Source organism: Emys orbicularis, chromosome 1 (assembly GCF_028017835.1).
Source record: "Emys orbicularis isolate rEmyOrb1 chromosome 1, rEmyOrb1.hap1, whole genome shotgun sequence".
Lineage (NCBI taxonomy): Eukaryota > Metazoa > Chordata > Testudines > Emydidae > Emys > Emys orbicularis.
Window position 1 is genome coordinate 90,327,007 of NC_088683.1, and position 22,675 is coordinate 90,349,681.

Consider the following 22,675-nt stretch of genomic DNA (forward strand, 5'->3'; position numbering starts at 1 on the left):
CCCAGTAACTGAGCTTGCAATGTGAAGCAGAAGAAGGGAAGGAATAAAAGGCCCTAACAAGCAGCAACTATCTTGTATGCTGCTTGAACTCTGGGGAGCCAGGATTACTAAGCATAAGCAAAAGATCCCCAATGCTTGGCCTGGAATAGCCCTAAAGGACATATAGAGCTTGCTTATTAGAGAAGCGTCTATTACTTTTTGTGTTTTATACATGTTTACCGTCTTTAACCTTGTAAATAAATTCTCTTATTTTCTTTTCCTAGTTAATAAAGCTTTAGATAGCCAATCCTATAATAACCACAAGCACTGTTTTTGGTGCGAGATCTCAGGTGCAGTTGACCTGGGGTAAGTAACTTTGGGACTGGGAGTAACCTGAATATTTTTGTGATTTTTGGTGTAAGGGACCATCTATCACAAAGACAAACTTACCTGGGTGGCAAAATAGATCAGAGTACCCAAGGGGAAACTATCCGTGATTCCATGTTAAGGCTGTTATAGTACATAAAGAGAGTTTACACTTGATAATTTGTTGGTGAAGTCTAAGTATAGAACTCACAACCAATTTGGGGTCTGTGTCCTGTTGCTTAACAGTCTGCACTGAGGTTGGAATCCATGCTCTTGAGCTACTGCAGAACAGCTTGATAGCCTGGATGGCTTTAAAACACAGATCCTCAAAGATATTCAGGCTCCTAACTTCCATTAAAATCAATGTTGTTTGCAGTATTGTTGTAGCCTTGTTGGTCCCAGGATACTAGAACAACAAGGTGGGTGAGATAATATATTTTACTGGACCAACTTCTGGTCCAATTACCTCACGCACCTTGTCTCTCTGTTGAAATCAAGTGGGAAGACAGAGGGATCAATATTGACCCCACTGTATGTAATAAATGGCAAAATTCTCACTGACTTTAATAGCAGACGGACCAAAAAAAGAAGTGCAAAAAATAGCAATAGTAAGGTTTCCACTCAAGTGAAATAAAACCTATAAGGGATTTTAAAGTTGAGTATCAAGTATAAGAGGGGTAGCCATGTTAGTCTGGATCTGTAAAAGCAGCAGAGAGTCCTGTGGCACCTTATAGACTAACAGATGTATAGGAGCATGAGCTTTCATGGGTGAATACCCACTTCTTCGGATGCATGTAGTTGAGTATGTTCCTCTTTTAAAAAAAAAAAAAAAAAAAAAAAAACTCAGAAAGGCAAGACTGATCTTTCCTGGTTTTCCTGATTTTGTTGTTGTTGTCAAAGGAGATGTATATTATGAGCAATCAGATCTTAATTGAAAGCATATCGATATTGAATCCTTTCCCCCATGAGTTACTTCAGAATACAAGTTAAATAGGTATTTAAAATTTTGCTTCATATTTGTTTTGTTAACAATCTGACTCAAAGTTCCTTTCTCTTTCCACAGCTCTGATCCTTGTCTCGATATGTCAATGTCAGTAGCACTCCACTAGCCAAAATCTGCCAGGATAAACAAGACTTGAATTTCTCTTGTAAAAAAAAAAAAGCAAAGGGGGGGGGGGGGAATTAACAGAAACCTTTCAATCATTATTTTTTTCCATTAAGAAAAGCAAAGCAATAATAGCTGAAACTCACTTTACCCTTTACAGCTCTCCTTTAAAGCTATTCTAGTTTGTAAGTTTAACAACTACATATTTCTTACCTTGTAGTTCGTGATAACAGTAGTTTCATTTAAGATATTAAATTCTATCACCTGTCCTGTATCTAAACTGCTGCAGAAGCAATTTTTTTAAATCTTATTTTCAGAATTTCTCAAGTGCCTGCTACCTTACTCACCCTGACCCTTGGCTGAGTTACTCTAGTATCTTTGATGCTATACCACAGAGCAGCGATTCTCAATTGTTTTCTCCTTAATGCAACGGATGTGGTTACTTGGTTGTGTTTCCCTAGGCTGTTTTGTGGCTGAACCAATAATTTCCTCTTCGCAGCTGTGGAGAGGGATTTGCCTCTCCCCACCTGAGCACGCCTGAAGCGTAGCACAGAGATTTCACCACAGACACGTTTATATCAGGGACCCCCAGGGAAGAAGGGAGCGGGCAGAGGGGCGACCCGGTGCTGCTCTTGCTGCCACTAGAAATCCCAGAACTAAGTCCCCGCCAGAGCCCACAAGCTGCAGGCGGCGGCGGCACAGCTCGCGGGGCTGACCTGCCAGGTACGTCCCAGCTTTGCTAGCAGGGGCTGGGCGGCGAGACCCAGGCTCGGGTGGAGAGACTCTGCATCATAGGCGTGCGCACGGGGTGTGCTGGGTGTGCCCGGGCACACCCTAATGCCCATGGGCCGGATCCGGCCCGCGGGATTTGCCCCCCGTGGTGCCACAGGCCCCGCGCTGCTTTCAGAAGCAGCCATCAGGGCACCATGTCTCTGGGGCCGGGGGCTTGCTCCAGGCACCGCCTCCCGAAGCTCCCATTGGCTGGGAATGGGGAACCGCGGCCAATGGGAGCTTCAGGGGAGATACCTGGAGGCATGGCAAGGGCAGTGTGCAGAGCCCTGTGCCGCCCCTCCCCTCCCGTCCCCCGGGGCTGCGCGGGGACGTGGTGAGCGGCGCGGCGTGGGGCACTGGCAGGCAGGGAGTGTGCCTGCGGGTAAGTGGCACCGGGCCGGAGCCCCAACCCCTCCTACATCCCCCCTCCCTTCACCCTGTTGAGCTGGGCTCCTCTTCCCCAGGGCCGGGCTGGCTGCTTTAACATCCCCATGTGCTCCCTGGCAGCCTCCCACCCGGCAGCACCAACACAGCCGCTTAAGGTGGCCCGCGGGGGGTGCTGCCACGGCCCGCGGGGGGTGCTGCCACAGCCCTCCCCCCCAGGCAGCTGCCCCCCCTCAAGCGCCCAAGGCCCCCTGTGCTGGCCGTGGGCCCAGGCACCACCTGGGGGGTCAGGCCGCCCCTGAGCCCAGCCCACCTTAAGTGGGGCCCGGGAGCCAGCAGGCCCGGGGCAGGGAGCGAGCCCGGCCCACAGGCCCCCCCGCAGCCCGGCTGCGAGCTCAGCTCCCCGGCGCTGTTTGGGGGCTCCGGCCCGGCACCCTCGGCCTTGAGTCCAGCCCTGGGAGCAGCCCGGCCCCTCTGCGATCCACCCCAGCCCCGCTGCAATCTGCCCCGGCTGCCTCTACCCGGCCTGGCCCCAAGCGCCCAGCCCGGCCCCCTCTGCCCGGACCCCTTGCCTGCCTGCCGGGCGAGCCCAGATACCCAGCCCCGGGCCTGCCTGCAAACAGCCTACCCTCCTGCACCCCAACTCCCTGTCCTAAGCCCCCGCCACACCCTGCACCCCAATCCCCTGCCCTGAGCCCCCTCCTGCACTCTGCACCCCTCCTGCACCCCAACCCCCTTCCCTGAGCCCCCTCATACACCCCTTCTGTCCCAATCCCTTGCCCTGAGCCCCTTCCTGCACACTGCACCCCTCCTGAACCCCAGCCCCCTGCCCTGAGCCCCCATCGCACCCCACACCCCTCCTGCACCCCAACCCCCTGCCCTGAGCCCCCTCATACACCCCTCCTCTGCCCCAATCCCTTGCCCTGAGGCCCTCCCTGCACACAACACCCCCTCCCACACCCCGCCCTTTATGATGTTCGCCATTAAAAAAAAAAAAATTCCCTGGGTGCACACCCTAATGAAATGGGCTGCGCACACCTATGCTCTGCATCCCTGACCCCGTTGTGCCTCCCCGCCCTGGGGACGCAGCGCCTCATCCCCCAGGGAAAGATCCAGCAGGTGCAGAGCCGCGGCCTCGCGCAAGACGCATCAGAACCGGAGGGGGCGACTCTTCCCCTCCTCCCCCCAGACCGGTCCTCTCAGGACTTTGCCTCCAGTGTCATGGCGGAAAGCCGAGGGCAGGACTGAACACCACGTGTGATCAGCCCTCTCGCGCCATGCGCGCTGCGTCCCCGGGGCAGCCCTAGGGCTGTGGCCGGCGCTCGCCCGGAGTCCTCCCCCTCCCCATCATGCAGCGCGCACACGTCCCGCCGCTCAGACTCTATGGTAAGCACAGATGAGTTGCCCGCCGAGGAGGTGGAGGCGGGGCTAGGGCCGGAAGGAAGATGGCGACGCTGGTGCTGGATAACGGCGCCTATAATGGCAAGATCGGCTACAGCCACGCGCACGTCAGGTGAGGCCCCCGCACCCGGCAAGAGCCCGGTCCCCGCGCGGCTTCCCTGCGGTGCTCGGCGCCACGCACGGTAGAGAGCCGCTGCCGGGTCCCTGCTCCCGAGAGAGCCCGTGAGGCGGCCCGTGCCTCTCAGGCTCCGTTGGTTTATCGGCTCTAGCTCCGAAAGGTGGTGAGGCGGCTCCTGCTGCAGGCCCGGCCCCGGCTCCGGCTCCCTGCGCTGCGGGCTGCCGCTCGGCCCCGCATGGGGAGTCTGTGAGCCCGTTACAGCCAGCCCCGCCCCGGTCCTGCCGCTGCGGACATGCTGCCTCCCCGGAGTTAAGCGCGATAGATTCGATTTCGGAGTAAAACTGAACCTGACTCACGGTCGGGGAACAGTCCCCAGACTCCCCACATCCCAGCCGCTGACGTTTGTGTTTCCCGGTGGCCCCACCCCGCCCGCCTTCCCCAAAGCCCTGTCCCCTCCCTCGAGACTCCCCACTTCCTGCTCTTTGCCCTCCCCTAAGCACCTTCCCCAGCTGCCAAACAGCTGATCGGAGACCCTGCCCCCAAACAGCTGTGGCTGGTGGGTGCTGAGCCGGTGCCCCAGGTCATTAGTCAGGATTAATTGTACCTAGAAAGTGCTGTGGCCGCTGGGGCTCCTGCTGTCAGCCAGCCCTGGTCCTTAGTCTACCTCTGGTGTCCGGATCGCCTGCTGTCAGCGTGACACCAGGAGCCACAGCCACTTGGGGGAGTCCCTGTGAGGTGAGGCGCCTGCCGTCAGCCTGCCCCGGGACAGGGCGGGCTGACAGCAGGAGCTCCGTCCACCATGTGGTGAGGCTCCCGCTGTCAGCCTGCCCTGATTGGTGCTCCCTTTGGCAGCCAACCAGGGATGACAGCAGGAGTTACAGCCACCCGGGGCTCCCACTGTCAACCAGCCCTGGTTGATTGGAGCCCCCAATGTCAGCCTGGGAAGTGAGAGAGGGGACCCCACTGTAGCCTCCCCAGGCCTGGGGAGGGAAAAGAACCCAAAGAGGAGCAGGGGTCAGGCTGGGAGGGTTGAATTATGGCCTGGTGGCTTCAGGGGCGCTGAAGTGAGGAGGGTGAGGGCTGATGGGGTTGGAGGGCTGTATTAATGGTGGTTCTGAGCAGGTGGGGTGAGTGTCGGGAAGGTGAACTGAGGGCAGTGAGGGTTGATTGGTTAGGGGGGCTGATCTAATGGGGTGGTGATGATGGGGGCTGGGAGGTTGAATTGAAGTGAGGTGGGTTGGGTGGGGGCGGGATTAATTGCTGGGCAGGAGAGGGATATGTGGGGGTGAGAGCTCCTGCAGCAGGGGCCAAAATCACCTTATCCAATACATGTGGAAGAGTGGGCAACACTACTAATTGTCACCTGCACACACCCTGGGGATGGGTAGGGGGAGTTCAAAAATCAAGAGACTCACCTAAAAACATAATGTAATCTTTTTTAAAAAAACCTCATGATTTTTGGGCCAATCTCATTATTTTTGAGGGTTCAACTCATGATTTTTGATCTTGTGAAGTTGGCAATACCGCTGCTGCCTGCATTGCAAGGGGAACAAGTGCTGCGGGTGGGGCAGCCCAGGAGCAGGAAGGCTAGGGTGACCAGGTGTCCGGTTTTTGAGCAGAACACCTGGTTGAAAAGGGACCCTGGCGGCTCTGGTCAGCACAGCCAACCACGCTGCTAAAAATCCGGTTGGTAGTGTTGCAGAGCTAAGGCAGGCTAGTCCCTACCTGTCCTGGGGCACGGCGTTGTGCCCCTGAAGCAGCCAGCAGGTCCGGCTCCTAGGCGGGGGGATGCACAGGGCTCCACGCGCTGCACCCGCCCCAAGCACCAGATCGGCCAGTGGGACCTGGGGGGCGGTCCCTGCTGGGAAGTGCAGCGCACACTGTGGAGCCTCCTGCCTCCCCCTTCCCCCGCTTAGGAGCCGGACCTGCTGGCCACTTCCAGGGCGCAGCGCGGTGCCCCAGGACAGGCAGGCAGCCTGCCTTAGCCCTGCTGCGCTGCTAACCAGGAGCCACCGGAGGTAAGCCTGTGCCCCAACCCTCTGCCCCAACTCTGAGCCCCCCCAAACCCAGAGCCCCCTCCTACACCCCAAAACCCTCATCCCTGGCCCCACCCCTTGCACCCCAACCCCCAGCCCAGAGGGCCCCCCCCGCAATCTGAATCGCTCGGCCCCACCCCCAGCCTGGAGCCCCCTCTTGCACCCCCCTTGCACTCCAAACCCCTCATGCCCAGCCCCAGCACAGAGCCAGCACCCCCAGCCCAGAGTCTTCACACCTCCCACCTCCCAATCCCCTGCCTCAACCCACAGCCCCCTCCCACATTCCGAATCCCACAGCCCCACCCCCAGCCTGGAGCCCCCTCTTGCACCCCAGAGCCCACACCCCCAGCTGGAGCCCTCACCCCCTCCGCACCCCAATTCCCTGCCCCAGCCCGGAGCCCCCACCCAAACCCTGAACCCCTCATTTCTGGCCCCACCCCACAGCCCGCACCCCCATTTAGCGCCCTCATCCCCTCCCACACCCCAACCCCCTGCCCCAGCCCAGTGAAAGTGAGTGAGGGGGGGAGTGAGCCACTGAGTCAGGGGGGATGTAGTGAATGGGGGGTGGGGCCTTGGGGAAGAGGTGGGGCTAGGGTGTTCGGTTTTGAGCCAATAGAAAGTTGGCAACCCTAGGGAAGGCTGAGGTAATTTTCAAAGTGGGGGGGCTCCCTTCTGCTTAGATTTCACACACAGTGTAGCAACAGTATTCTCATCCCGGTACCAGAGAGCTGCACCGGCAAAGCTTCAGTTAGTTAACCCTGAACCTTGCCAACTAAAACATATCTTCCAGAAAAAGGCATCCAGTTTTGAAGACGACAGGAGATGGAGATTCCACCATTTCCTTGGCAGTTTGTTCCAATGGTTAATCACCCACGCTGTTTAAAAAAAAAAAAAAAAAAAAAAAAGTGGGGGGAATTTATTTCTAATTTGATTTTTTTCTTGCTTTAACTTCATGTTATTGATTATGGTCCTTATCTTATAGCCTTAAGTGATCTTTTCATGTATCCTAGGCCCAGACCATTTAGTGTTGGGCAACTGTCTCAGGCCAGTTTGCAACCAAAAAAATGTGATTGTTAAGGAAGGAAAATGTTCTTAACCTGTGGTTGGAAGTTTCTGTAATTTCTTTTAGCACTTTACTGTTTGATTCTGAATGTTGAATCATTGGCAAGACAATAAAACAATCTTGTGGTTTTGCAGTAACCAGGGTAACCGCTACTTTCTAAAAAATACTGTCACAGAATATTATGGAAAAGGAAGTATTTATGGAATTGATGTGAAAATGCACAATATGATTTTTTTTTTAATTTCATATATGATATGATGTACAGGAAAACATTCTTAACTTTTTTCAGTGTTATTCCCAACTGCCAGTTTAGATCAAAAACAGCACGTTTGAAAACTTTTACAGCCAATCAACTGGATGAAATTAAAGATCCCTCCGGACTCTTTTACATTCTCCCTTTTCAAAAGGTAATTAAGATGCTTTATAGATTTAGCAATGCAGTCTATTACAGGCTGTGGGTTAAGGGTCTGTTACAGTCTATTACAGGTGGTGGGTCGGTCCTGGGGCTGGTTTTGTTCAACATCTTTATTAATGGTCTGGATGATGGAATTAATTGCACCTTCAGCAAGTTTGCAGATGACACTAAGGTGGGGGGAGAGGTAGATATGCTGGAGGGTAGGGATAGGATCCAGAGTGACCTAGACAAATTGGAGGATTGGGCCAAAAGAAATCTGATGAGGTTCAACAAGGACAAGTGCAGAGTCCTGCACTTAGGACGGAAGAATCCCATGCACTGCTACAGACTAGGGACCGAGTGGCTAGGCAGCAGTTCTGCAGAAAAGGACCTAGGGGTTACAGTGGATGAGAAGCTGGATATGAGTCAGCAGTGCGCCCTTGTTGCCAAGAAGGCCAACGACATATTGGGCTGTATTAGCAGGAGCATTGCCAGCAGATCGAGGGAAGTGATTATTCCCCTCTATTCGGCACTGATGAGGCCACACCTGGATTATTGCGTCCAGTTTTGGTCCCCCCACTACAGAAGTGATGTGGACAAATTGGAGAGAGTCCAGCGGAGGGCAACGAAAATGATTAGAGGGCTGAGGCACATGACTTATGAGGAGAGGCTGAGGGAACTGGGGTTATTTAGTCTGCAGAAGAGAAGAGTGAGGGGGGCTTTGATAGCAGCCTTCAACTACCTGAAGGGGGGTTCCGAAGAGGATGGAGCTAGGCTGTTCTCAGTGGTGGCAGATGACAGAACAAGAAGCAATGGTCTCAAGTTGCAATGGGGGAGGTCTAGGTTGGATATTAGGAAACACTATTTCACTAGGAGGGTGGTAAAACACTGGAATGGGTTACCTAGAGAGGTGGTCGAATCTCAATCATAGAATATCAGGGTTGGAAGGGACCTTAGGAGGTCATCTCGTCCAACCCCCTGCTCAAAGCAGGTCCAATCCCCAGACAGATTTTTGCCCCAGATCCGTAAATGGCCCCCTCAAGGATTGAACTCACAACCCTGGGTTTAGCAGGCCAATGCTCAAACGGCCCGGCTTGACAAAGCCTTGGCTGGGATGATTTAGTTGGTGTTGGTCCTGCTTTGAGCTGGGGATTGGACTAGATGACCTCCTGAGGTCTCTTCCAACCCTAATATTCTATGAATGTTTGTTTAATATATGCAATATGCTACAACTGTAGAGGCATAAACAATATTTAAAACAAACTTCAGATACAGCAGTGTAACTTCAGTATCAAGTCTGAAGTGTGGCTTCCATAACCTGCCACCAGATACTGATTTAGGAAGCATGATTCATGTTATGGTAAACTTACTATGCAATAATTTAAACTAAATGATAGGGAACAACAGAGGTACAATATCACTTAACTTTGGATCTTCTTGCTTGTAGCTGCACAACATTTACCCATTTAAATAGGTTTGGAAGGGCTTCCATAATCTTAAAGAAGAAGCTCTTATTTCTGATTTTTGTTAGGTTATCAGTCCATCTAACAATTACTGATGGAAGCCTGAAATTCTGCAGATGTGGAGTAGTTCATAAATATGCAGTGTTGTCTTATAAATAATGTCTTTTTTCCCCCCAAACTTCCATAGGGTTACTTGGTGAACTGGGATGTTCAGAGACAGGTTTGGGATTACCTTTTTGGAAAGGAAATGTATCAGGTAACTAAAACACTTAAGAAACAAAAATCTATAAATACAGATTTAAAACAATTACTAGAGGTAATACAAAAATACTCCAAATCATGGGTATAATGGTGAATTCACCAATTTATGAATTTTGCAGGAGTAATTCAACAAGGACTCGCATCTAAAATTTAGGAAATTGAGTTACCTATGATTTTGAGCTCAGTTCACTCAGGCTATGACTTTGCAAACTAGAGCCCATGTTTAACTTTACTCACACAAGTAGTTTTGGAGACTTGAGTAGGACTAGTCACCTGAGTAAAGTTAAACATGTGTTTGCAAGATTGGCGCTTCAGCTAGTAAAAGTTACTTGATAATTGTTTTCATAGACTTAATTAGTATAACTTATTTGAAGAACCAGGTTTTGTTGCATGAAGGAGACAGTTACAAAAGTGGAAGAAGGGCTGAGATTTACATTGTGACAGTCTTATGGGATCAAGTAGTCATTTTCTGCATGAATTTCTCATTTTTATGACGAATAAGTTGAATTTATAAAGTGTACTAATAGAATATTATTTTGCTCACCTCACCAACATGGTTTAGCATGAAAAGAGCGTTGGCGGCTCTAGCCTTAAATTTTTGTCATAAGAAATAAATATGATGTTAACTTATAAAACTGGTCTTTACAGTACTTAAAGGGGAACATGTTGGGAGCCAAAATAACTATACAGATATCTCTTTGTATAGATTTGGGTGGGGAAATTGGGCTGGTTTAAGATTTTAAACTATTGGGTTCATTAAAGAAACTCATTATTGCCATGGTTTTGGTACTGGTTTGCAGAATGAGCACCAAAGAAAGGAACTGTTGACCTGTGTGTTCTAGTTCTCATTGAGTCCCATTATGGTGAAAACACCTGAGTGAAGGCCTGTTTTAGAAAGTCTGAGAACTGAGTACGTGCAGAAAGAGCAGGGATGAAATCCTGGCCTTACTGAAGTCAGTGTGAGTTTTGCCATTGACTTCATTGGGGCCAGGATATTACCCATGTTACTAGAAGAGCTAAGCTTCTATACAAGTGACAGAGTTCTGAAGAGAAATTCTCTTCTGTAGTTAGTAGGACTAGGGTAAAGTTTCTTGTATACACGTTAAATATTCTTGTATTATTACCCATTGAAGTGTAGAGGAAAGATAAAGGGATAGGTTGTTCTTAAGAGCCACAACATTAAAAATAGGGGCATAGGACAGGGAAATGAAGGAATTCTACTCTGCCCTGAAAAATGTTAACACATTGTGTGGTGTAGCAGTGACAGTGCACATACTGTTTCTTGTTAATTTTTTTTTTCCAAAACCCATGTGCCACAAGTAGCTGGTAGCACTGATATCTATAATAGACCTGGGGGCAATTTTATACAGCATGGTGGTTGTTACATACCACAAAATGTAAGTAATATGGATAGTGGTTACTAAAATGTTGTTTGGGAACAGAACTTTATTTTTTCTCCTAGGTGGACTTTGTAGATACAAATATTATTATTACTGAACCTTATTTTAACTTCAGTTCAATACAAGACTCAATGAATGAAATTTTATTTGAAGAATATCAGTTTCAAGCAGTTCTTAGAGTAAATGGTGAGTATATATTTTGTTGCTTTGCATTAATGTGCTCCAGGCTAACTTCCCAATTTAAAAATAATGTGCCAAGGAAATTACTTCATTTCTTTCCCTGACTCTATAGAGTAGTATGTAACTTTTTATTTCTCTAACCTATATTCAGTTGTGCATACACATCTAATGTTTCTTCTATATTCCTCTATATTTATAATAATTTAGTGTGAGGATTCTGATATGTAACAGCAAGAAACACAAAGTGAAATGGGGGGAAATCAGTGTAGGCAGAAAGTCACTTTTGTCTTGAAGCTCCTTTCTGTCAAGGTTCTGTTTTTAAGTTGGCTTTTGATGACAGGAATGTTTGAGACTTCTTGAGATGAGGTAGTATGTGAAAGAGACTGCACTACTACTTGTTTCTTGGCTATATTTGTATGGAGTTTCTGACAGTTCTCATTCACTTTTTGAAGTGGCCCATGAAATATAGTGCTACAATTATATAATACATCCTATTCCGCAGAACACATGAAATTAGTGACATGAATCATCATACAGTGCCCTTTCTGATGATGATATAAAAGTAGGGGAGGGATGACTTTTCAGTGCATGTGGGGAGGGTCTTTGCAAGCTCTTCAGTCACGTTTTAGATGAACTCTAAACAAATTTCAGTACTGGTAGTGTTATGCTGAAATTACAGGAAAGATGTGTTGGTTTCTTTTTTTAAAACTGGCCTTGAAATAATAGTCATCATCTATCTTAGACTTAAACATATAAAATAATTTTTTTACCTTTTTCTGGGGAACGTTTTATAGTCGCAATTTTCTTTGTTTTTGAAAAATATTTCAAAAATTCAAGTCACTGAACATAGACTTAATATAAACTATTTATGTGAATTTTTTATTACACATTGGACACAGTGGGCCTGATCATGCTTTTATTGATATAAATGGGAGCAGAATATATAAATGGGTCCTGTGTTTGTATGTTTCCTCTTTGGAAGTACAGTAGAACCTCAGAATTACGAACATCTTGGGAATGAAAGTTGTTCATAATTCTGAAATGTTTGTAACTCGGGGAGGGGGGGTCTTTGCTGCCTGATTGCATACTTCCGGTTCCAAATAAGTTGTGTGGTTGACTGGTCAGTTCGTAACTCTGGTGTTCGTAACTCTGAGGTTCTACTGTACTTTTTAAGGTATAAAAGTACTAAGGAAAATTATGGTTCAGAAGACAGTCTTTCTCATAAAGATAACTTCAGGTTATGATGCACTCTGTTGTCTTTTTTAGAAGCTCCTTTAATCCATTTGTGAGTTTGTAAAGTTTCTTGCTCCTATAGTTCTACAGAATACCCAGCATAATTAGAATTAGAGTGGATTCTCTTTCTTTTCAGGGATATTGTGTCTGTTTGTGATGTTTATAGCCAAAACTAAGAAATCAGTACAGCTATAATTTATAATTAAAGGGGCACAAAGTTAATATTCACACTAGTGTAACTAGAAAGCTAGTGGAGAAGGAGAACTATTTCCCTTTTTCCAGTTTGTTTTACCCAGTATTTAAATTCCTCTGAGACTGTCAAATCACAAATACCCAGTGGAGACTTAAGGGACGGGCAGCGTGGTTCCTCAAACCACTTTTAATTCCTCTTTTTTTGAAAATGTCATCTTGAGATTGTCAGTTCTTTCAAGTGGGAAAAATAATATTTTGTTTTGCATGCTCTCAAATGGATTTCTTTACATGTATTTTAACAAGGGAATGCAATTGAACTGTTAAGAGCTTTAAACAAGATCTTAAAATGCCAAATGGAATACCACAATTAAAAGATGGCCTAAAGATGTATTTCCTTATCTTGATGTTTTTTAGTTTAAATAAATGCAAAGAAGAATCTTGTTGTATACATAGTGAAGAGCAGTTGTAATCTCACTTTTTCAGAATTTTTTTAGATTAATGAGGTAAATAATTATAATGTTCAAATACTAGTTCTAACTGAAAATGTAGCTTCTTGGTCGAGGAGTATGTGTGGAAAGCTGTATAATTGTTGTACAACAAGCATTTTAAAAGGTATGCTTCCCTTCCAACATCCCCCCTTGAGTTTGTGTATTGTTTCTATTAGAATTGTTGTCACATTCCACCCCAGCAGTGACTGTATTTCAATGCCTGATTAAGTTACTCCTTTATATAAAGTACTGTGGGAGTGAAAGATGTTATATAATTGGTCAAAAATAACCTGAAAATTGACTAGCTAGACAAATTGAGACTAGAAAAATGACATACATTTTTAACAGTGAGGTAATTAACCATTAGAACAATTTACTAAATGTTGTGGTGGATTCTCCATCACGGACAACCTTTATATCAAGGTTTGATCTTTTTCTAAAAGATATGCTCTAAGAATTATTTTGGGGAAGTTCTGACAGGAGGTCAGACTAGATGGTCAAAACGGTCCCTTTTGGCCTTGGAATCTATGAATCACCTGGGCACACTGCAAAATCCATCTACTTGGGCTTTTGGGAAGGACAGAGCTGAATAAAGTCAGTTTTCTTGAGAGAAGGTGGGGTATTATGTTTGATTAATTTTGGCTGTGGATGAAATTATGCTGCTGGAGCTATTCTGTATTGAGTTACCGAAGATCTACCAAAGGCACCTAAAATATGGGATAGGTACTATATCTATTTAGATATATTTTAGATTTATATATAAATATGGGTTGGCATTTTTGTGTTTCAGCTGGGGCTCTCAGTGCACATAGATATTTCCGGGACAATCCATCCGAGCTATGTTGTATCATTGTGGACAGTGGCTACTCCTTTACACATATTGTACCTTACTGCAGAAGTAAAAAGAAGAAAGAGGCAATTATTAGGTAAATTGCCTTATTTCTTTACAGGTGGCTTTTTTGATATGTCTGAAGTGAATAATGACAAAAAATATTTTTCTTTTTAGGATTAATGTTGGAGGAAAGCTCTTAACCAATCATCTAAAGGAGATAATCTCTTACAGGTAAAATTGTGCTAACTGTAGACACTTGAGGCCTGGTTAGAAACCAATTAAAGTCAATGGACGTCTTTTAATTAAGTTAAGTTTAGGATTAAGCCCTCTTTGAGGAAGAGGAAAGCATGTAAAATGACATCTTGAGCTTCAGCTACCATTTTAACACCTTAAGACTCTAGTTTAGTAAAGTACTTAAAGCAGTTGCATAATATTAAGGATGTCAGTAGTCCCATTCACTGGGATTACTTGCCTGCTTCAAGTTACACATATGCTTAAGTACCTTACAGAATCAGGCCCTATGATTTTTTTTTTTTGAAATGTCATTATAGTAATAAAGCTGTAGCCAGATTTCCACTTGACCAATAAGATGGCACAGCTCTGAGAAATTGACAGTTTAATTCCACCTGAACAGTGAGTAGAACTCACTAAGGCAGTGTTTGCAGGAAGGTTCTAGATGGGTCGTGGGGCCCTAGGTAAACGTACACTTCCTCAGCCCAGTGTGGAGGAGATGCCCTGGGAGGAAGGGGTGCAGTCAGCGAGTGAGCCTGCCTTGCAGTCACCCCATAGTAGTGGCTTCTGTCCCACTGGGCTGGGCGTGACTCCCCGTTCTGGGTGTTGCGACCAGGCGCATGGGGTTGCAGTGCCACTCAGGTCTGGCTCAGCTGTCCCTCATCCATAACACTCGCTCAAATACCAATTGGCCTGGCAATCCAGAGTGTAGCACAGTCCCACAAGGCAGGAGCTGATGCTGCAGAGTGTGTGTGGCAGGCTCATTCTCCAACCTCTCCTCTTTTGGCGTCTCCCTTCCGCACTGGGTGGGGATTAGGGTTATGGTGATGAGGCGGAGATGTTTATATATAATGGTGAGTCACAAAAAAAGACAAAAGGCAGTTGGTGAGTCACCTTAGTAAAAAGTTTGGGAACCACTGCACTAAGGCTCTCATCCTGTATTGGGATCCCCTATAATTGACCCTGTGCAGGCGTCTTTGCTAGCAGAACTGGATGCAAGATTGTGGCCACGGTTCTTAGTGTTGACAGTTTTACGTTGTTTGGATTAAAGAGTAAAAATACCCTCTCATTTCTAGATGTCAAAACTGCTTATATATAAATTAATGTAAACCTCTACATATTAAAATGTCAACTTCTTGCAATTTGAAAACTGTAAGAACTGATCAATAGTGAAAAAGAATAATTATAAATGTATGTTCAGGATGATCTGTTTTTTAACTTTTTTATTTTTTTATAGGCAGCTACACGTTATGGATGAAACTCATGTAATTAATCAAGTGAAAGAAGATGTATGTTATGTGTCTCAGGATTTTTACAAAGATATGGAGATTGCTAAGTAAGTTTACTATATTGCCAAATTTGAAAGGAGGTAGTTCCAAATAATCTAATTGTGTAGAGCCAAATACTACCATCCTTATTCAGGCAAAACTCCCCCTTAAGTGAAAGAGACTGTTACCTGAGTACGGCCTCCAGGATTTGGCATACTTTAGCTATGTTCTATTCTAAGTTTGTTGTCTTTTCCAGGTTAAAAGGGGAAGAAAATACAGTAATGATAGACTATGTTTTGCCAGACTTCAGCTCAATCAAAAAAGGGTTTTGTAAGGTAATTATGACTGTCAGTCTTTTCTGGAATACTCTCTTTTCATCTTCCTTGGTAGTGAGGGAGGAGGGGTGGATTTTTTTTTTTTTTTTTTTGTGATACTGACTGGTAATATTTTCTGCATTAGGAATTAATTGGTAAAATTTTCAAAAAAAAAATGTAAGTGACATAGGGGTTCAGGTTTAACTAATTTTCAAAGTCACGTAGGTATTCCTAGATATTTTATCCAACATCTGAAAATCAGCTATAATACCATAGGCTCAGTATCTCAATCTAGCCCTGTATTTCTCATTCCAGTGTAAAATATGAAGTATGTTATGTCCTAATTTTGATCACCTTCTCAAAACTGTCTTACCTGTTGCTTGTTATATGGTTATAATTAAGGCTATGATTTAGTCACGGGTATTTTTAATAAAAGTCATGGAGAGGTCACGAGCAATAAACAAAAAGTTACAGCTCCTGACTTGTCCATGACTTGCACTATATAAATACTCCTAATTAAAACTTAGGTGCTTGGGGCAGGGACTCCCACCACTGCTTCTCCAGGGGACGGGGCGCCCTGGGGCCCAGCCCCGGACCAGCTGCTTGGGGCCAGCTGACCAGTGGCTGGTGCGGCTGGTCTCAGGGCTGCCTCAGCTGCTCAGGTGGCCCTGGGGTCAGCCACACCGGCCACTGCAGAAGTCACAGAGGTCACAGATTCCGTGATTTTCCAGGACCTCCAGGCAGTGCTGACAGCAGGGCTGCACAGGGCTCCCTGTGCAGCCAAAGGGCCCAAGACACCAGAGCGCAAGGTGCGGGGGAAACTGTGGTCGGCCTGGCCTGATGGAGCAGGAACTCCTGCCCATAACTATAAGTAGGAGGATGAGGCTCTGACTGTGTGGGAGACCGCCCCACTGCTCTGTAGTTCCTGCCCACACTCCTGGCTGGTGAGTGAGCAAGTGGGGCTATGACAGTGGAACTGCAGAGGGCTTGCTGCACAGCTGTGGAGCCAGTGACATTGGATCCCTGCAGGCACATGGTGTAGGGAAGGCTCCTGGTGGGGCATAGCAGACACCCTTGCACAGGGCTTCAAGGAGGAGGACATGTCCCTGGCCGCAGGGGAGGCCATCTGCTATTGAATGGCTCCTTCCTGGGGACGGAGCCATTCAGCATCAGGGTGACCTCCCTTGTGGCTGGGGATGACAACAACTCCTCCCCCTCCTCCTCCTTGCAGTCCTGGCTGGGCATCTCTGCTATGTGGAGCCAGGACCACAGTTTTCCCTGAACCTTGTGCCTGCAGGGATCCCGTGTCACTGGCCCCACTCACTCACCAGGCAGAAACTGCTCCCCCGCAGCCGCCAGCTCATCATACTCCTTGCAGTCCTAGCCAGGGGTCTCTGCTCCATTAAGCCAGGACAACTGCACCCTCCCACGCACCTTGAGCATGCAGGGATCAGGTCTCACCGGCCCCACTGCTGTGCAGGGAACCCTCTGCAGTTCTGCTGTCATGGCTCTCCTCCCTCACTCCCATGATAGTGGAGCTGCAGAGGACTCCCTGCATGATTGTGGGTCCAGTGTGGGGAAGGCTGTAGTCCTGGCAGGGCAGAGCAGACTCCCAGCTTGTAAGTGAGAGGGGTCTGTGCCATCAGGGCTGCAGAGGGCTCCCTTCACTGCCCCAGAAGCCATTCAGCAGCTGTGTGGCCTCCCACACAGCTGGGGGCTTGGCCTCCTCCTCCTTGCAGTCGTTGTGGCTAGGAGCCTCTGCTCTGCCTAGCCAGGACTGCAGCCTCACCACTGCACGTTGTGCCTGCAGGAATCAGGTGTCACCAGCCTTGAGACAGCACAGGGAACCCACTCACTCACTCCTATTACAGCAGGGCTGCAAAAGGCTCTCCTCATGGCTAGTGACAACTGATCTTTGCAGGCACCCCAACTATTAGTGACTATTTTTTTGTTGATTTCAGTGTATCAGTTGAAATGATGTTTGCTGACATTTATCAATTTTAAAATCGAATGCTGCCAAGCCTAGTTAAATATAACTTCCTTTGCTGTAATTTAATAGCTCTATATCAAAGTGTAGTCATAAGGCACAATTCTGATTCTGGTATCTTTCAGCTGTTTTCACATGCTATCCTGAGAAGTTTTGCTACTTCCTGGAACTCAGACACTTACGTTATAGTCAATAAGTGTTGTGGATAAATTTTATTAGCATGGTTACCAATAGAAATTGCGATAATTAAGAATGGGATACTGTCTTCCATTATAGTTTCCTGTTTCTTTTGTTAATAACTCACCTTTTGGGGCTGAAATTTTCTATGCCTGTACTCCATCCTAAGGCAATATATTTTTTTGCAAGGATCAAATATCTTTTTTTGAGTTACGAGGGTGAAAAAATATTCTCCTGCTAGAATAACACAAATCCAATACTCAGACTTTTAAAAATTGCTTATTGGTAAAAGTGTCATTTAGAGAAGTAGGGTAAAATTTTCAAAAGTACCTAAGTGTGCACTAATCTTGCATAGGCAAAACTGCAGGTGTCAGTGCAGAGGCTGGAATGGGGCTCCTTCAAAAATGCAGCACCAAAATGCTTTCATATGCTATTCAAATTGATACCACTGTCTGCTCAGTATGGCAGTAAAAAGTAAACATCGGACACAATTCTCATGCTTAAAGACTATAGAGTAAGGGATTACAAAGCATTCTGGAACAGATGTCAGCTCCCTAAGACTTGTGCATGATACGTGACTTAATATATAGAAGATACTTCCTTCAAAACATCCATAACAGGTGAATAATATGTAAACAGTGAGATCAGATAAACTTGTTACTCTTGTGTGTGTTCTTCCCTTTTTAAGACGTAGTTATTATTCATGTCTGCCTAATTTAGCCAAGGGAAGAAATGGTGTTAAGTGGAAAATACAAGACTGGGGAACAAATACTTCGTCTAGCAAACGAGAGATTTGCTGTTCCAGAAATTATCTTCCATCCTTCAGATATTGGCATTCAAGAAATGGGAATTCCTGAAGCCATTGTTTATTCAATTCAGAACTTGCCTGAAGGTATAGTGGTAGCAATGTTTTGAAATGTATTCTTGAAGTCTGAATATTTTTGTTAGAATCCAAAGTGTATCAGAAGCCTAGCATACTTTATGTGCCAGGCATTAAGGAACTAAAAATTGATTAAAAGTGCAACAGTTTTAACTCCTTGTGAATGTCAGTTACTCCAGAGCTCTTTTGCAGTTTCCTTTAATATTTCCTGTTGTGGAAATGCTTGCTTACTCTGGTAAGCTGATTGGTTTCTATTTGTGCTTCAGATAAAGTATAACAGTATGGATGGAAACCTCATGAGTTCATTTTCCAATACAAAACACAACCACATTGAATTCTTTCCTCTGAGGATGGAATCCTCATGACTGCACTTGAACTTAATTTCATTTTTATTTTAAAATGTCTTTTAGTGTTGGGAGAGGAGGGAATTCATGCTGGCCACAATATGCTGGCAAATGAGGCCACTGAATCTTAAAAATGAAAACTAATCACCCTTCTGGCTGTGTTGTATTGTGGAAGTAACAATTGTAACATGTGCATTGTCATGTTACTAGGTATGTACATACATTTCTAATGAATATGGCCAAACTTCCGCAGGGGAACATTTTCATGACTATGTCACTTCACAGCTGTAGCATCAGAGCCACAAAACTACATTCATTCTAAAAATATGAAAATTAAAATCTCTTGTACGATGATACTATTTCTTTCCCCTAAACTGGGCTGTTTGAGAGCATTCATGAAATCCAACATTTTTAAATAACTTTCTAAAAGACAAATTTTGAAAGCCACACAAACTGGAGGGACACTAATGAAAGTTTTCTTATTTTAAAAGGGTGCCGTTCATCAAATTCACCTGTCACACAAGAAAACTAGTTTCACACTTGTGATTATCAGTTAATTAGTGGAGCCTCTTGGTATGTGCACATCCTATGGCTTACAGTTATCCATGAAATACCCTTTATCTAAATATAACCAGTATGTATTTAATATATTTAAAACATTATCTAAAGTGTAGTTAAAAACATTAGTTTTAATTCTTGTCCACTTTAACTTAATGTTCATGAAGAAATTGGAGAATCTTAAGCTAAATACATCTATTTTGGTTTTGTTTAAAGAAATGCAGCCTCACTTCTTCAAGAATATTGTTCTGACTGGGGGAAATACCCTTTTCCCAGGCTTCAGGGATCGAGTCTACTCTGAAGTTCGATGCCTCACTCCAACTGATTATGACGTTTCTGTTGTTCTGCCAGAAAAGTAAGTCCTAAACAATATAAATAAAAATGCATCTATTTTACTGTTTGGTTCTCCTAACAGAATAGAAATTGTAAAGTAGGATTCCTTCTGCTAATTAAATATGCTTATCTGTGTCATCTTTATATTCCATCATTTAACTTAATCTGTTCAAGTGGCCCAAAACTGGACCGGAAGGATGTTGTAACTCAGTACTTAAAGTGCATTTGCAGAGCTATATTGTGCTTGCTGCAATCCTGCAGACACTTACACGTGTGCTAAGTTTACTTCTGTGAGCAGTTCCATTGAAATTAATGAAACCATTCACAGCAGCAAAGTTAACCAGTTGTTGCATATGTGTTTGCAAGATCAGAGGGATTATTTTCACATCTCTTATTCTGAAGAATTCCTGAGTATTATAAACATTATACATACCATATCACTGATACCTGCAGCACTTCTGGGATTTGGAGAGTAGCAGCAGGGTGGATCACTGACAGTGTCAGGAGTGCCAGGACAGATATTCACCTCTCTTAAAATTATTATGGAATCATTAATGTCTATGCAGAGTAGCGAGAATGTAGGTTCAAAGTCTCATCCTAAAGACTCCCCCACCAAATAAATACATTGTATGGGAATTTTATCTACTGTAGAAGGATGGAAGACTGGACAGTCCAGCTCAAATTTGAACCAAATGCTTAGACCACTGTATCATTCCCGCTGGCTCCAAACCAGTTTTGTTAGTACAAGCCATTCACCTTTGAAGAATAACTTAATCAGATTTTTTTTTTTAGTTAGCCTTGTAAATGTGAAGTGTGATATATAATATAATTTTTTTTTTTTTAAGAGGAAAGCAGTCTCTACCCATGGAAATTAGTTATTTGGCCTCTTTGAGGAACCTCAAAACATGATAATCAAATAACTGGTACATGCCTCATGTAATAACACAGTTTTAAACTGAAGCCTCTGTATTTCTGCTAAACCTATGATCACTCTTCTATATAGATCTGTGATCTAGCTATATAAAGTTTCTTCTGTTTAATAGAAATCCTGCTCTCGCTGTCATCTCATAAGTTCTGATACCAATTCACCACCATTCTTTGGCCCAATTAAGTTGTTCTGATTTCCTTAAATGGACACTGTCATTTTGAAAATATAACTTGGGTGAGGTATAGCACCAACGATGAACTTGTAAAAGTTTTCATCAAATATTTGTTGCTGAAGCTCAATGCAGGACTCACTTACCATTCCTAAAAAATACATGATTACCAATTTAAAATTTTCATAAACCCACTAAAAAGATCTGGAATACTCTGAGCCAGGCCCCCCTGGCATCTTTCTAATGAATGCAGTTTTTCAGCAGATTGTCCTAATGTATAGGCATAATGTCTTGTTTTATATTTTATTAATGGCTGTGGCTAATTTCTAAATAAAAGCCCTAAAATGAAGGTCTCACTTTTTCAAATTACTACATAATTGGAAGTATTTAAAACTAACTTGTGTGGTAACTTTTTTTTCCCCCCCAGCCCTATTACTTATTCTTGGGAAGGTGGAAAGTTGATTTCTGAAAATGATGATTTTGAGGATATGGTAGTAACTAGAGAAGATTATGAAGAAAATGGACACTGTATTTGTGAAGAGAAATTTGATATTTAAGTGGCACATTTGGAGACATAGTGATACTCCACTATTTTACTTTGAATGGAACTTATTTGAACTACAAACTATTTTATGTAAATTAGAACTGTGTTCTAACTTTCTTTCCTATAATTAGGAATGTACAATGAATTAGTGTAAATAACTTTATTTTCACAGATTTTAAACTACACTGAAGACTAATATGTTATATATTGGCCTTTGTCATTTTATCTTATTGTATTCCATCCTTACTAAAAATTTTCAATAATTGTGTTGTTTTACTTTAAAAAAGCGAATTACCTATTAATGGCATGAAACAAAAATATTTGAAGATTAGTGTAAAACAATTGTATAGAAATGAAGCGTTAGTCTAAACTTTATTTTCTCTTCCAACATGAATGCTATTGTCTTTTACTGAAATAGTATGCAGAATAATTTGCATCAAATACTCTTTAACCTGGAGCTCATTTTAACATGTCCTGGGAGAAAAAAATCCTATAAAAGGCTTACTCTGACTTCTTGTAATTATCTCAGTGAATGGTTAAACAATGGTTAAACTCAAAGTGTAATTATTCCAGTGTGGAATGTATCCCAACTTTCTGAATACTTTTCTTTTTTATAAATTTAGGCTAAATCTATACAACAGAGATTACCCCTTTGCACAGCTCCCACACATAGTTTAAAAAAAACCAATTAAGTCTCCAGATTAACTTCTTTGTTAGCCTCTGCCCTTTATTTTGAGTACCGGACTCGCATTTGAATATGAAATGATTAAAAAAAAAGTTAGTTGTGTATAGTACACCAACATCTCAGGTCTCTATTTTAATCCTTGTCCTTCCATACTTTCCCCCTTTGTTCTCCCTTGCTGCTGTACTTAATTTAGATAGTAAACCTTCAGATATAGACCCGTCAAGTGCCATTAATATCTGTTATATATGTATTAAAATTAAACGTACTTCCAATTGGCCTTTGGAAAACATCTTAATCTAACTTTCTCATGTAATAAATAATTTAATTAATTTGAAATGTATATCCTGTTTCCTTTTAAAAAAAAAAAAAAGAAACTGCCTGGGCTAGGCTACACCTTTGCATTTCGCATGCAATATATTGTAGCATTCTTTCCTTACCCGATCTCTTGAGTATTGTATGTACCAGAAAGGAAGAGGATCCTTGGTTACTGAACAAAGTGCGTGTGACTTTACAACAAAATACTAGAAGTGATTTATGGAACAATCCAGTAATGGTAGAATTAGATAATTTAGAGTGAGTTCTACTAATTTA

The 22,675-nt window shown here is 44.3% G+C and overlaps 1 protein-coding gene across 2 annotated transcripts; it reads left to right on the forward strand.

Moving 5' to 3' along the window:
• The first annotated feature begins 4,023 nt into the window (after positions 1 to 4,023).
• On the forward strand, positions 4,024 to 22,411 carry ACTR6 (actin related protein 6). 2 transcript variants are annotated; one of them, XM_065413321.1, is made up of 11 exons: positions 4,024 to 4,118; positions 7,513 to 7,630; positions 9,268 to 9,336; positions 10,804 to 10,927; positions 13,625 to 13,760; positions 13,841 to 13,897; positions 15,135 to 15,233; positions 15,422 to 15,500; positions 18,364 to 18,535; positions 19,642 to 19,780; positions 21,283 to 22,411. In XM_065413321.1, the coding sequence occupies exons 1-11, from the start codon at positions 4,051 to 4,053 to the stop codon at positions 21,410 to 21,412; spliced, it is 1,191 nt and encodes a 396-aa protein (XP_065269393.1). In that variant the 5' UTR covers positions 4,024 to 4,050; the 3' UTR covers positions 21,413 to 22,411. The 2 variants fall into 2 exon arrangements, with proteins under 2 accessions (XP_065269393.1, XP_065269403.1); XM_065413331.1 differs by lacking the exon at positions 9,268 to 9,336.
• Positions 22,412 to 22,675: the final 264 nt, after the last annotated feature.